The sequence below is a fragment of the Giraffa tippelskirchi genome, chromosome 8 (assembly GCF_054371585.1).
Source record: "Giraffa tippelskirchi isolate mGirTip1 chromosome 8, T2T-mGirTip1v1.2.pri, whole genome shotgun sequence".
Taxonomy (NCBI): Eukaryota; Metazoa; Chordata; class Mammalia; order Artiodactyla; family Giraffidae; genus Giraffa; species Giraffa tippelskirchi.
This window is the reverse complement of record NC_137282.1, coordinates 11,468,161-11,482,933: the sequence shown is the minus strand read 5'-3', so window position 1 is coordinate 11,482,933 and position 14,773 is coordinate 11,468,161. Positions and strand designations below refer to the sequence as shown.

The 14,773-nt window shown below is 54.1% G+C and overlaps 1 protein-coding gene across 4 annotated transcripts in view; it reads right to left on the bottom strand.

The window, feature by feature from the left end:
* FGFR1 (fibroblast growth factor receptor 1) overlaps positions 1-14,093 on the bottom strand; it is a 49,802-nt gene extending 35,709 nt beyond the window's left edge. The window contains exons 1-2 of one of the 4 annotated variants that reach the window (XM_081524077.1): positions 13,379-14,093; positions 4,772-4,950 (exon numbers count right to left, since the gene is read on the bottom strand). In XM_081524077.1, the coding sequence (XP_081380203.1) occupies positions 4,772-4,862 (91 nt within the window). In that variant the 5' untranslated portion in view covers positions 4,863-4,950; positions 13,379-14,093. Of the gene's footprint in view, positions 1-4,771; positions 4,956-13,075; positions 13,353-13,378 lie in introns of those variants that run through there. The other 3 variants (XM_081524079.1, XM_081524078.1, XM_081524080.1) reach the window with 3 other exon arrangements.
* Between the last annotated feature and the right edge of the window lie 680 nt (positions 14,094-14,773).

Below are 14,773 nucleotides of genomic sequence, written 5' to 3'. Positions count from 1 at the left end.
GCAGCCAGGTTGAAATGCATACCGCTTTGGGCCCAGGAGAGCTGGGGGAGCCCGTGGGGAGTTGCCTGGGGCGGCCAGGGCCCGGGACTGGACTTGAAGCTGGGGTGATGTCTCCGGCACGACTCGCTGCCTCCCCCACGGGCCCAGGTTTCTGCAGCACACAAAGACAAAGCCTCGCTTTGTGGTGCCCGGCTTCCAGGGGGCTTGCAGCCAGAAATGGAAACGTGCGGCTTTTCCATTAAGGGTAACCTCTCCCCCTTCAACCGGCCACCAGACTCCTTCAAATCTGGGTAGGTGGGAGGAGTTGTAAAACCCCAGCCATTAAATCGTTTATTAGTTGCAGGTTTCTGAGCATGTAGGCAAGTATTTTGAGAGTCTCATGTTATACCCTCCACCATGGGGTCTGGGGGTTTTAGCCCAGGTTATTGCTTTGAAAAGGGGGCAGGACCCCCACCCCCAACTACATGACAAGTGGTCTTGCAAGCGGTTTTGGATTCGTCCACTTGCTTTTCTCCAAGTCTTATTCTAAAAGAGAGAAAAATACACAGAAACAAACCTCTTCAAGCTCAAAGTGTCTTTCAAGCCAGTGCTTATCTTTTTAAAGGGGCATTCTTACTCCTTGGCCCATGACCCCGCTTCGGTCTGCCCCTACCACTCCCCCACAAAGCCTGGTCTGAAACCAGCTCAGCCTCTTTAAGATCCCAAACCAGAGAAGGGAAAGGAGAGGGGGAGAAGGAGGGAGGCTGGTTTTCCTGGAACCCTTATTAAATCAACTTTCCAAGGACAGCCAGAAACTCCAGGCCCTCCCCACTCCCCGAGGAGCATTTGCAGACTGGGGGAGGGGCTCTCAAGACACACACACACACACACACACACACTCATAGCAAAGCTTTCGAAAGGGGAAAAGCTCTCAGTCAGTGGGAGCAGGGTTTGGGGTAGTTTGTTTTAAACTTTTGTGCAAACCTTTTATATACAGTCCAGTCTTTTCTGAGGACAAGAGGGGCATTGTCATTCAATAACCAGCAGTAACACTTTACATTTATGAGATACCTTATAGTTTACAAAGCATGGAGAGAGATTTTCCCTTAGAGTTTCAGACAGTGGGGGCCATGGTCTGCCATCACCAATCTCGGGAGGGGTAATCATGGGGAGGGCCTGACTCAACCAAGCAGGGACCCGATACCCATCAAGACGAGTGGATTTCCTACTTCTGGGTCCTAAGGCATTCCAAGTGTGGCCATGAAACAAGCCCCTTACCACGTGGTGCTTCCCTGGAAAAGGTACCCAGAGCTCCCATGCACGGTTCATTGAACTATGTCCAGCCAGGGTTCTGAGAGCTTTGCAGACATTCACATCTGATATTCCCAAGGACCTCTGGAGTCTTAGATGTTCATTACCAATAAATATTACAGAGCAGCAGGGAGGGACAGCCAACAGGCAACAGTTGGTAAGACACAGAGCCAAACTAAAAACCGGGGCAGCCCAGGGGAAACCTAACGCCCAGAGTACGTAGTATGTGAACATGTACATGGTATATGAACAGACCAGGGAAAACTTCATGCCCACAGTAAATGAACATAACATGCATGGACGTTCACAGCAGTTTTAGTAGTAACAGTCCAAAGTGTGAACAACCCAAATGACCATCACCAAGCGAAGGGATACACATTCACCAGACAATTCCATTACGAGAAATTCTAGAGTAGGCAAAACTAACCTACAGCGACACCAAGTAGATCCGCCGTGGCCCGAGTCCAGTGGACTGCAAAGGGGGTACGAGGCAAGGTTTGGAGATGATGAAAATGTTTCATGTCTTTTTAACTGAGGGGGTAGTTACGTGGGATAATCCTATATTTATCAAAACACACCGAACTCTACACTTATGATCAGTGCATTTTACCGAATATAAGTGATACCTCAGTTAAGCTGATTTTTTAAAACAGGGCACCGTTCCTTCCTTCTTCACATCGCCTCCTAACAGCCCCCTCCCCCTCTCCAACTCCCTCCCTCCTGTTCAGAGGAGAAGGACTTCTCCTGACCAAGACTTCCAGCACTGCCCCCCGCCCCCCGCACCCTCACCCCCACCCCGGCTCCGCCCTCCACCACTGCACCCTCAGCTTCCTCTCCCAGTCTGGACGCACAGCCAGAAGCTTCAAGGACCCTTTCCCCCCGCCCCCTCACTCCTTATGCTTGGACCCTGGACATTCCTTTTCTGTTTACAGGAGCCCAGGCTCGAGATGCTTACTATTCAGTTTCTCCACCCTCCATTCCCGGGCTGCAAAAGAGTTTGTTAAAGAAAGTGAAAAAAAAATACTTTTGGGTTGACTGTAAATGCAAACCTCACCCACCCCTCCTCATGGCTCCCCATTGCTGTGGCTGACCCCAATTTCTACCTGCTCCTCACAAACCTCCCATCCTGACTCACCTCTGTGAGTCTGTGTCTCTGAGGCTTCCCTGGTGGCTCAGACAGTAAAGCGTCTGCCTGCAATTCGGGAGACCTGGGTTCAATCCCTGGGTCGGGAAGATCCCCTGGAGAAGGGAATGGCAACCCACTCTAGTACTCTTGCCTGGAAAATCCCAGGGATGGAGGAGCCTGGTGGGCTACAGTCCACGGGGTTGCAAAGAATCGGACACGACTTCTCTTTCTCTCTCTGTCTGTATCTCTAGTCACTCAGAGTTGACATCCAACCGACTTAAGCCTATAGGTTCTATTTCTATAGTATCTCTGCTATTTTTCCTTCCTTTACAATCCCCCACCCTAGTTCACTCCCTTTCTCCAGCTAGACATTCAAAATAACCATTTAAGTAACTTGCCTCTGGGACTTCCTGGTGGCTCACTGGTTAAGAATTTGCCTTCAAATGCAGGGAACATGGGTTCAATTCCTCGTTGAGGAACTAAGATCCCACAAGCCCTGGGGGAACTGAGCCTGCCACAGCTAGAAAGGGGCCCGCGTGCTGCAACTAAGACCCGATGCAGCCAAAAAAAAGTAACTCATCTCTCTGACAACAGTGGTGGCAGCAGTCGTAACTAATACATGCTTTACCAGCAAATGCTTTATGTGGATTATCTCACTGCATCCTGTGTCATTCTCCCCATTTTAAAGATAAGCAAACTAAGGCTTAGTGTGTTTGAGTCATTTGTCAAAGCACGTAACGCCGCTATTAAGTGGCAGAGCGCGACCAGAACCTAGGTCCATCTGACTTCTTCCTCCCGTCCATCCAAACTCAACTGCTTGAAAATCTGAAAGCTGGATCATGTCACTTTCCGCTCAAGATTTTTCAAGACTGCCAGTATCTACCCATTTAAGTATAGTTTCCTCTGCAGGTCATTAAGGCTTCCATTCGCTAAGTCAGTCCAATTTTTCCAGGCATGATGTCCTCCAACTACCTACGCACCAGGTGAGTCATTTTCTGAACACCTTATGCATCCTGCCCGAGCACCCCCTCATGCTGTTCCACCTGGAACACCCCTCATTTCCATCCCACCCCCTGCCCATCCCTCTGGACCATCTCAGAGGCTCTCTGCTGCCCCGATTCCCTGGCATTCCCACTGCACTTTGTTATAACTCCGCTGTGTGGTCTAAACATGGTCCACCTTGAATTTAGCTGCCTTTGTACTTGTCACCCTCTACCTGATGGTGAACTCCCTGTGGGTAGGACTGTCTCCCCCGCCCCACTCAGGGTCTCCAATATATTCCAGGTCAGGCCCTTCCTTCAGTTCTGTCATTGAATGCAACAGGTACCTGCTTGCTCCAGCTTCTAGAAAGCCCCCTTCACCCTTCTCCCTCCTTCTCCATCACCCTACAAGGGGATAAATATGCTCACTCCTCATCTGTCACTCACACAGGTCCTGGGAGTGAGACTGGTGGCCCTTGACACGCAGTCACCATGTCACATGCACGCCTGAGCCCTTCACCCACTGCCTGCCAACCTCCTCTGCTTCTGTCATCAGCCGCTGAGTCATAAGCCACACTACCTCTTGGCAGCAGAAATACCCATATATTAGTTCTCAAAGACCTTCAAAAGCTGCCAGGTGTGCTGTACCTGTAATCTTCACGAGGTATTTTCACAAGTTCGGAAAAATGCCATCAGCAGTGGGGGCACGTCTTTCCTGTTACTAAAAATCCCTCTGATTTCCCAATAAACTACAGGTCTCTACCAGCACCCTCGCCCCACCGTGCTGTTCAAAATCTCTTTGAAATCCCTCCAGCAGTTTATCCGAAGCAAACCTCTTACCAAGCCTCCAAACAGGGCTTGTGAGACATGATCAAGACAGACAGAATAGCAGGCACATGGCCATGACGGCCAACCCTCATAGAAGATGTGTGTTGGGAATGATTTCTAAAGGCCAGAGGTCTGCATGAAGCTCTCACGTCCCTCCACATCCTCTACAGACCATCCAAGTTCTAAATCCAAATTCACAGTTCACTCACACCCCACCGCGCCTCCCAGCCCCCACTTTGGACACCATCCAGCTTAGGGAGCTGGCTCTTGGGTTCCAAGCAGAAGTTCTTTCTTCAGGAGGAGAAAAGCATAAACCCCCCCTGAGCATGTCACCTCCAACAGATGAATGTCATCAGCCTTCACAACCCAACCTCTGATGAAGCTGGCTGTGTTTACTGGCAGGCCCCAACCAGCTCAGGGGTTTCTCCTGCAGGCCAGGAACCATTTGCTCCAGCTGGGATGGAGCCTGCTGGGCTGAGCACATCACATCCAGTCTGGCCCACCTTGCCGCCAAGGGCCGTGCGCTGGCCCTCAGCCCGCGCCTTACCTTGCTCCGGCAAGGTCGGGGCCGGTCTGGCAGTGCAGAGTGTGGCTGTGACCAGCACGGCCCAGAAGAGGAGACACTTCCGGCTCCACATCCCAGTTCTGCGGTTAGAGGTTGGTGACCAGGCTCCACATCTCCATGGAGACTCTGCCGTGGGCTTGATCCTCCTTTGCAAGCTGACTCTGGGGAGAAGGAAAAAAAAAACAAAACCCGAAATTAGGAGGGTCTGAATGTAGGGGGGGGTCTCCCACATCGCAAGGAGAAAAAAAAGAGGGAAACCTGTCACACTGCCACCCTGCCCAGAAGGTGCCCGAAGCAATCTCTGACTCCTTCAGACACAAAGAAGGGAATTGTCCTGCCCTAACGCTGAATTGGAGGTTAGAGGCCTTAATTAGACTAAGGAGGGCTTTAATTCACTCCAACAACGATTTACTGAGTGTGGACTGTTTCCCATATTGGGAAGATTGTCATCAAGTTCCCCAAGGCATGAGCCCCACGATCAATTGTGCTGGGAAAGCTAAGAGCCTCAGGAGAGTCTCCCAGAGGGGACCCGGGGGTACGAATGTGACCTCTCCCAGGATAAGTCTTCACTCCCTCTAGGGCACACAACCCTTTGGTGAGGGGTGAAGAGAGATGAGGAATCATGGAATAAGTCCCCAGACTGAGAGCCAGGTGAGATGTCAACCCTCTCTGGACCTACATGACGAGGAAGCTGAAGTAAGCCATCTCCAGGGTGCTTTCTTTTTGTCTCTTAAACTGGATCCATCACGGGGACCTCTGGGATTCCAGCAGCTTTCCCTCATGGAGACAACACAACTCTCACCAGCTACTTAAACAGGGCCTCCGAGGGGGGAGCCGTGAGGTAGGGAGCCCAGTTCTCCCCAAGACTGAGAGGTGACAGCAGTCGTACAGCAGAAATGGATCCAGATGCAGGGAAAGACTGTGCGGAAGAAGAAGGTTTCTTGCAAGGCCTGACTCAAAGATGGCTCATGCCAGCCCTGGTGAAAGGCACAGACTGCGGCCCTTTATCCTTCTCCTGTCTGAAAGTGTTAGTTGCTCAGTTGTGTCTGATTCTTTGCAACCCTGTGGACTGTGGCCTGCCAGGCTCCTCTGTCCATGGGATTCTCCAGGCAAGAATACTGGAGTGGGTTGCCATTTCCTCCTCCAGGGGAATCTTCCTGACCCAGGGATCGAACCCAGGTCTCCCACATTGCAGGCAGATTCTTTACTGTGTGAGCCACCAAGGAAGTCCTTCTCATGTCCAGAGCAGCAACATGTAAAACAGTCCTCCAGGGTCTTCAGGATAACGGTCTTTGCTGCTCAACCTTTCCTAAGTGATAACTCTTCTGGGCACCATTTGGGCTGCAAGGGGGTGACCCTCTCAGTCTTCCAGGTGGCTTTTGTCCTAAATACTCCAGGGAACCATCCGAGTTATTCAGAGAATCCACTTCCCCGGAACATGTCCTCATGTGGTGCTTCAGCCCGGCCTCCTCGGAGCCAGACAGGGCCCCTTGTGAGTGAGTCAGTCCTGGCTGGCAGAAAAACCCCTGGATTCCTGGCCTCGTTCTCAAGTGCCTGCCAGTGCGGAAGATGCAGGCACTGCCTGCGTCCCTCCCAAGGCTTTCCTCAAATGTTTTAATGATTTCAAATCAAACGAAAAGTAAACATTTCTATTTTTCTGAATTTAGGAAAAGGACTGGAAGAGACAGAATCGAGTAAGTATTTACTGAATACCTAAAACCCATGCCAAGTGTGGACTAGGTATGATTTTAAACTATAAAACTTCAGTTCTTCACTATGAACTTCGGGGAGGGTGGGAATTATTATTGCCCTTTAAGCAGCGGGGAAACTGAGACTCAAAGAGGTTAATGCTTTGTCCAGGGTGCAGTGGGGAGGCAAGAGCATGCGGTCTCCATCACCTGGGCTTTCGGATGCCACAGGGGATGATCAGGGACTTCCCTGGTGGTCCAGTGGCTAAGACTCCACACTCCCAATGCAGGGGACCTGGGTTCAATCCCAGGTCAGGGAACTAGATCCCACATGCTGCAGTTAAGAATTTGCATGGGGACTTCCCTGGTGGTGCGGTGGTTAAGAACCTGCCTTCCAATGCAAGGGACCTGGGTCCGATCCCTGGTCAGGGAACTAAGATCTCACATGCTGCAGAGCAAATAAGCCTGTGAGCTGCAATGAGCCACAGTTAAGATCAGACACAGATTTAAAAAAAAAAGAACTGTATGCTGCAACTAAGACTTGGCACAGCCAAAAAAATAAATACAACTAAATATATATATAAAAAATGGAATGATCAAAACTGGCTCTACCGAATACAAGCTCATTTTCTCCAGAGGGAATTCCCCGTGTCTTACAGAAACCATGTAGATAAGGACAGATCTCAGGTGACTCTGGCAATAGGAAAGGTTTTTCTTTTCTTTTTTTTCCAACAATTTATTAATTGATTTACTTTATATTTGGCTGTGCTGGGTCTCTGTTGCTGCACGCGGGCTTTCTCTAGTTGCGGTGAGTGGGGGGCCACTCCCTAGGTGCGGTATGTGAGCTTCTCATTGGAGTGGCTTTTGTTTCGGAGCACAGCTCTAGGTGCACAGGCTTCAGTAGTTGCAGCATGCAGGCTCGGTAGTGGCTCACGGGCTTAGTTGCTCCTCGATACGCGGAACTTTGATTCTCAATTTCTTGGCTCAAGAGGAAGACCCTTGGAAGCAGTTCCTGGGTGTACCATCTAGGACACAGGACGGGCCTGATCCCCAGCCAGGGACAGAAGTGATGCTGGCCAGAGAACACACCGAAACCACCTTCCACATCTCGTTACAGCCCAAAGATACACCAAATGGATGCAGAGCAGTCACCAAGAAAGGTACACCTAAGAAAGTCCCCTAGGAACGGCCAGAATCAGGAACGAATTAGCTGGTTTTCAAAGGCAGCAGGGAGGCAGGTCCCACCACCACTGGATCACTCTCCCTGCAACCCCCCAACCCCCAAGAGCCTGCCCACCTTCTCGCTGGTGGGGTCTGGCTGCTGGCTACCCTCTTTCGGCTCTGCGATCAACACATTTCAGACTAATGTGGCAGCTTCCCTGCAAAAGTCTCTTCCGTTCCTCCCCCTCTGGGCACTGAGTCCCCACGACTGTAAAATAAAGGATGTTCAGAAAACCCAGCTCGCTGGGCAACCCCTTCTGGAACCAGAAGGTAAGTTGGGTACACATCCCGTTGCGGAAAACACAGCGACACACACCACTAGTCCACACGCTGGCTGGAACCCTAGGGACTGCCCCCTCCCCCTTCACCTCACCTTCTTCCCATTCTACTAATTAAGGAATTCTTTAAGTCCCTTAGGGACAGTCTCCTTCCTCCACTGCTTGACAGATGTGACCTGTAGCCCCGCAGGTGCACACAGCAGCTGGCCCCAGCAGCCTCTCTCCAGCAGTCTCGTCTCCTGGGACTGGCAGCCCAGCTCTGGCTCTGGGTGCAGAGGTCCTCACTGGGGGGCGAGGAGGGGGAAAAAGAAGGAGGAGGGGGAGGGAGAGGACACGAGACAGAGGGAGCTGAAATATTATAGTTGCCTTGCCTACACCACAGGGGGTGACGAGCCTTAAACCCACAGCGTGGGTGAAAGGACTAGCTCTCTCCTCTTGAAAACACTAATCAAATGTAAGGAATTATCTATAAACATTGTGCTTTGAGTCACTCCTTGATAGCACTCTCAGGGGACTTTGGTAATTGGCAACCAGAGGACATGAACTTCCTGCCTGTGTAAAAGCATTTCTCCCTCTCCAGTCTTTCCAAACCCCACACTCTAGACCTTGGGGTCCCGTTCCATGCGGCCCCTCGTGGCTATGGAACCCTTGAAATGTGGCCAGTGCGAGTCGGAATGTGCTTGAAATGAAAAGTACATACTAGAATGTACAGTCTCTCAATGATTTTTTTTTTAATACTGATTACATGTTCAAATGATAATGTTTGACATATACTGGGCTAAATCAGATATATTATTGAGATCCAGGTGAATTAATGAAAATGCATTTCACCTGTTCCCTTTTCAAACGTGGCCACTAGAAAACTCTGAGATCCCACGCGGCCTGTGTTACACTGTAGGGGACAGGACAGCCCTGGGTAACCTCCACGGCCTGCCAAGAGCTCCTTCTTTGCCCTTCCTCTATCCTTGGCAGGCCACGCTCTCTCATTCCTCTCTTATTCTCTGCGCCCCGCCTCAAACTGCCACGTCTTCCACGAGTCTTTCTTGGGCCTTTTGAGGATCCTCTGAATTTCCAAAAACGTCCATCATAGAGTGGTAAGCTCCTATACAGGAGGATCTGCATTGGTTTACTCCTTGCTAATACCCTTAGCACCTAACACCTACACAGCAGATGCTGCTGCATTTGGTAACTGGATGAATAAATGAATGAAACAAAGAAGGGCCGATTGGAAAGAAAGTGACAGAGCTGCACTTGCAGAGAAGAGGTTGACAACGCCAGAGAAAATCGTCAGGCGCTCCCTGTTAACCAGCCAAACTCGATTTCAAAGCATACCAACCCGGACATTTTCTAAACATCTTGATTCCTCAGACTTGAGGAAGTAATGCCAAAACTTTAATCCCTTTAGACAGGAATAAGACTTCTTAACAGAAATGGTTGCTTTTTCCCCAAAGTGAGCATTCCCTACTCCCGGCGGAGAATGGCAGGGCAAATACTCCACAAACATCTGACAACATATACACAGCTCGGCTTGTGAAATGTGAGTGGGTCCAACGGAAATGCTCATTTAAAAGTTTTGAGTCCTTGTAAAAAAAAAAGTGCCCAGGTGTGCTTGGGAGTGAGGTATGTAAGAAATGAGTAATAAGAAGAGAAACTCTAACTGTCCCACCGTAATCTAGGTAGCCTTGGCACTGAAGACAGGATGGCTTGTGGACCACCATATGCTTGGAGGTGGTCACCCAGGTGAGGGCTGTTTTCTTGGAGCCCAAATGTGGCTCCTTGTAATTGCAAGCGGAATGGTGATGAGCAGGGAATTTCTGTCTCAGGAAGATGCAACCTTAGGGGGAAAAGCAATTCCCTCAGGTCTGGGGGAGCAAGCAATAGCCCAGGTCTGGTTTTTAATCCTCTCTGGAAACCCCAGAATCTTCTCTGAAGCTCTGCATCTGGACTTCCAAGTCCCGGGGTTGACCCAGGCCTTTTACAAAGCTCTTGGGAAGCCAAATGCAAGACCTATTTCCCAAGAGGAAATTAAAACTCCTCTCCGGTGAGGTGAGGCCTTTTCGGAGTAAGATGTTTGAATCACTTGCTCTGTAGCTCCTTTTCCTCCAGCAGCAACAGGCTGAAACCTTCCTAGGAAGCTCTTAACCACGGCCATTTTGATGAGATTAAAAAATGGAGGCCTGAAGAAAGTGTTCAGAGGCTGCTAAAGGTCCAAGCTCACAGGAGCAAATCTCTTATTTTAGGACTCTTTTTTTTTTCCCAGGCCAAAACAAACAAAAAGCACTCCCCAAACACCCCCAAACAAACAAAAAGCAGACAACTAAAAGCCAAAGCAGTCCAGCCTGGTCTCCGTGGCTGGAGGCTACCTCCTCCATTCTCAACTCCATCCTCCTGGCCTCTGGAGTCCACAGGAACAAAGCTGGACCAGACCTAAGTCTGGAGATGTTCTGATCCTCTCCCCCAGGAGGGGTGGGGCCATAGCACCTTCCAGGGTCCTTCTCTGTGTCTTCTCCTGCTTTTGGCTTCACTTGCTATTCTAAGGGTGCCTAACGGAACTTTCTCACATCCTCCATGGCCAGAAGCCAAGGAAAAGAAGTACCCAAGGCTGTCTACTTGGGAGCCAAAGAAAATAGTGCCCACTCTGGCCCAAATCCCATTCGTGAAAATGCCTCCCCAACGCGCGTTTCTACGGGCACCGTCAGAGTAGACAGCGCCGGGTGCACCCTGTCCAAGCGGCTCTTCACCCGGATGACCCTCATTAAAAAGCTGACACTCCGCTATGACTAAGAATAAATGCAACAGATATTTGAACGAGCTCGTCACCCGATGCAGAATGCAACATCGCCGGCTGGAGCGGAGCCCCCTCGGCAGCCTCCCAGTCCCCAAACACCCAGTACTCCTCCGGGGTGGGGTGGAGGGGGCGGTCCACCGGAGCAGCCCTGGAGGTCTTCCCAGCCAACTGGGGCGGGGGGGGGGTGTGAGAATATGTAAATAAGTCATTAGGGAGGCAGGCCATCCTCCCTAAGGTCGCTGGGTCTCCCCCCCCAACACCAAGGGCTCCCCCTGGGTCACTGGAAGGAAGGCTGATGACCCAGGCTTGGGGCGGGGGGTAATTGACTAGACAGAGGCACGTCCCAAGGGGCCCTGCTACTTAGCTTTTAAACAAGCCTCAGGGAGGAAACCGGGAGCCCGGGCCAATAGTTGGGGGGGGGGGCGGAATGGGGAATGGTCACTTTCTGCCCCACAGTCTCATGGCTAAGGTTCTACAATTAAGACGGTTTTCCAAAAAAAGCGCAGGGCCGGAGGTGCAGAGGATAGAGCGCCATCTGCGGAGGAAACAGTCACCTTAATTACCATGTCTAGAGAAAGTGCGATTTCATTACAGCCTCCGAACGACCGCCCAAAGGAGGAAACCAGAGAAGTGTTTTCAATTTGAAAGAGGCTGGAGAAGAGAGGGTGAGAGACCAACTCTCCCCACCCTCTCGCAACTTTGGAACCAGAAAGCGCTTTCCTGCCTCAAAGGGCAGAACCAAAAAACCCTCAACAGGCCAACCCCTTTCAAACCTGCGGCCGGCGCGGAGTTGGTAAAACGCCCCACGTTAGCCTCCGGGAGCGGCTGCCCAAAGAAAGAACTCCTTCAAAACACCGAGGGAGCCACAGCCCGGGCCCCCCTCCCACGCCCAAGCCGCTGCGCCCCGGGATCGCTTCAGGGAGGGTGGAAAAGGGGACGCGTGACGCCACCGCCGGGCAGCCCGAGACCGGGCGGCGGGTTCCGGACAGGGTCAGACGCTCCCGCCGCTCCGGCTCTAACTGAAAAGGGAGGAGACTGCAATGCTCCGGTTCCAGAAACTTCTGTCAGGGCCAGTTCTGGGTCAGACCGATGGCCAAAGAGGCCACCACTTATCAGATGAGATGCTGTCACCCCCTAAATCTCGGCCCTCTCGCCGGCGATGCCTCTTTCCCGCACGAGCCAGAAAGCGCCAGCACAGCCTAAGTACCCTGGCATCCAGGGTAACTTCTTTTCTCCCCCAGTCCCAGCGACTCGTCCCCGAGTCTTAAGAAAAAACCGTCAAGAGCGAGGTGGTGAGGACAAGTTGTAGAATCCCAGTTTTGATCCGGGGGAGGGGGCAGGGAGGAACAGGGACGTTCAAGCGGCTGCGTTGTACCCGGGTGGGGTGAAACGGAACCAGATGCGGCGGCTACATCTGGAAAAAGGGGGGGGGAGTGGTGGTGGTGAGGTGGGGGGAGACACCGCGGAAACTTTGAACAGGGCCAAAGCCTCTGGGTCCAGACAAGAGATGCAGGTTTCACCGCTCCCCAAGCCTCCTGCTCCCCAACCAGAGGCATCTGACTGCTTTCATAGGATCTGGGTTAAATGATTCCATCTACAACGTCAGTAAATTCCTCTGCAAACGAAGGTTCCAGCCCCTCTCTTCTCCTCACCCCAAACATAGCGGGAAAGGGGAGCGGGAAGCGGGCAGAGGGTTCTGGGCCCGCGAAGCAACAAGCATCGGTGCCGAGCGAACCGCACCGGACAAAACCCTCATCCCTTCCCCCACCTCCTCGAACCAGATAGGAACTGACCAATCCCCTCCCCCCGACCCCGTAATGGGGCTTAACCTCACCCGCTGGGCGCCCTCCCCTTCCCCAAACTTCCGACCCTTTCAGAGAGGGACTAAGTCGGAGATCAGCGCCTCTGGAAAAAGGGAATTCCTTTCTCGCTCTTCGCTGAAGCAGCTTCAGCCATTTGGTGACGACACCCCCCTTTAAAACCGACTGGAAGAGAAGCGAACAGACCCCTCCACTTTCTTCCCCCTTCAGGCCCCCAGCCGCCCACCCGCCCGCGGCCGTGACCCCAGACTTTCCCGGAGATGGAAAAGGACTTAGGAAGACCCCGGATTTTTTTTTTTTTTAGCGTCCCACCCAAAGCTACCTGCTGGATCGGGGAGACTCCCCATGGGTGGACTAAAAGGAGATGGTATGGAATGCAACACACATACACACACCCCACCTCGCTGCCCACCCCCGCCCGCCTCCCCAGGCCCAGGAAACCCAGGGCCGCCGCCGCCTCGGCCCCGGGCCCTGTCCCTCCCCGGACTCACCGCGGAGCCGCCGCCGCCTCGCCAGCTCCCCAGCGCGAGTTGGCGGAAAAGTTGGGCGGCGGGACGGGCGCGGGGAGGGGGCGCAGAAGGCGACGCGAGCGGAGGGAAGGGAGGGGAGACAAAAGGGGGGCGCCGGGCGCTGGGCAGGGAGCCGGGGGTGGAGAGGGGCGGGTAACGAGCGGAGGGAGGCGCCGGACCCGACTGCGCTGCGGCGGGGAGAGCGCGCGGCCGGGAGGCTCCGGCGCCGGGGGGCCGCCCGGGACGCCGAGCCCGCCCCGGATCCGGGGGCGCCGCAGCTCTTACCTCACTCGGCGCTGCGGTTCCGCCTCTGGAGAGTCCGCCGTGGCTCGTGCGGGCGGGCGGGCGCCCGCGTCCCTGGCTCCGGCCCGCCGCCCCCGGGCTCCGCTCGGGTCCTGGCGGGGCCGCGAGAGCTCCCGCGGCCGGCGCTCGACTCCCGGTGGCGCTCGGGGTTCGGCGCCTCCAGCCCGGGCAGGAACAATGGAGCCGAAGCTGGTGCCCCGGAGGCGGGGCGGGGGGAGGGCTCCCGTCCGCCGCCCGGGGTCTCCAGACCCTGTGGCCCCCCCCTCTCCAGCACCGGGCGGCGGCCCTCAGGCTTCTGGCAGCGCGGGCTCCATCGCCCGGCGGGGGCCCCGGCGCCGCGGCGTGCCCGACTGCCGCCCTGGTCCCCTGCGCCTCGCGGGGCGCCCCTCGGACCGGAGAAAAGTCCTCGGGCTCCGCTGCTCTTCCAGCTGCGGCGCGCGCTCTCGGCCGAGGAAGGCGAGGTCGCCGCAATGCGCTAAGCGGAGTCTCGGGGCTGTCCGGACGTCGCCGCCCAGCTCCGGGCACAGCCCGGGCTCCTCCGCGCGCTGCGGCTGGACCAGAGTTCGGGCTCCCGCGCCGCGCCGCCGCCGCAGTCGAGGCCGCCGCGCCAGTGCCCGCAGGAGCGCTCTGAGCGCTATGCGCCGGCAAGGCGCGAGGGCTCCCTCTCTCACTCCCACCCCGCGCTGGTCCCACCTCCTCCTCCTCCCCCTGCCGCTGCCTGCTGGGCCTTGTAGTTCTGAGCCTAGGGCCCCCGAGAAGGGGGGAGCGGGCAGAGCCGCCCGGCACTCCGCTGCTCCTTTGCCTCGGTCTGTCTGGCCTCCTTTGGCGCGCGTGCCCGCCCCTCCATCTGAGCCCCTCCAGGAGGGCGCACGAATTTCGGGCCGTGGCCCGATGAGCAGTTGGAGGGATGGAGATGAGACCCTGTAGCCCTCAGGTTGCACATGGTAGCACTTTGGACTCTGACCGTGTGCCTTGGGGAAACGATGTTCTTGCTCTATATCTCAGTTTTCACATCTGTAGAGGGGGATAGCAAAGAGATCAAACCAGTCAATCCGAAAGGTCAGTTCAATTCAGTCGCTCAGCCGTGTCCGACTCTCTGCGAACCCATGGACTGCCGCACGCCAGGCTTCCCTGTCCATCATCAACTCCCCGAGCTTGCTCAAACTTAGGTCCATCGAGTCAGTGATGCCATCCAACCATCTCATCCTCTGTCGTCTCCTTCTCCTCCTGCCTTCAATCTTTCCCAGCATCAGGGTCTTTTCCAATGAGTCAGTTCTTTGCATCAGATGGCCAAAGTCTTGGAGTTTCAGCTTCAGCATCAGTCCTTCCAGTGAGTATTCAGGAGTGATATCCTTTAGGATGGACTGGTTGGATCTC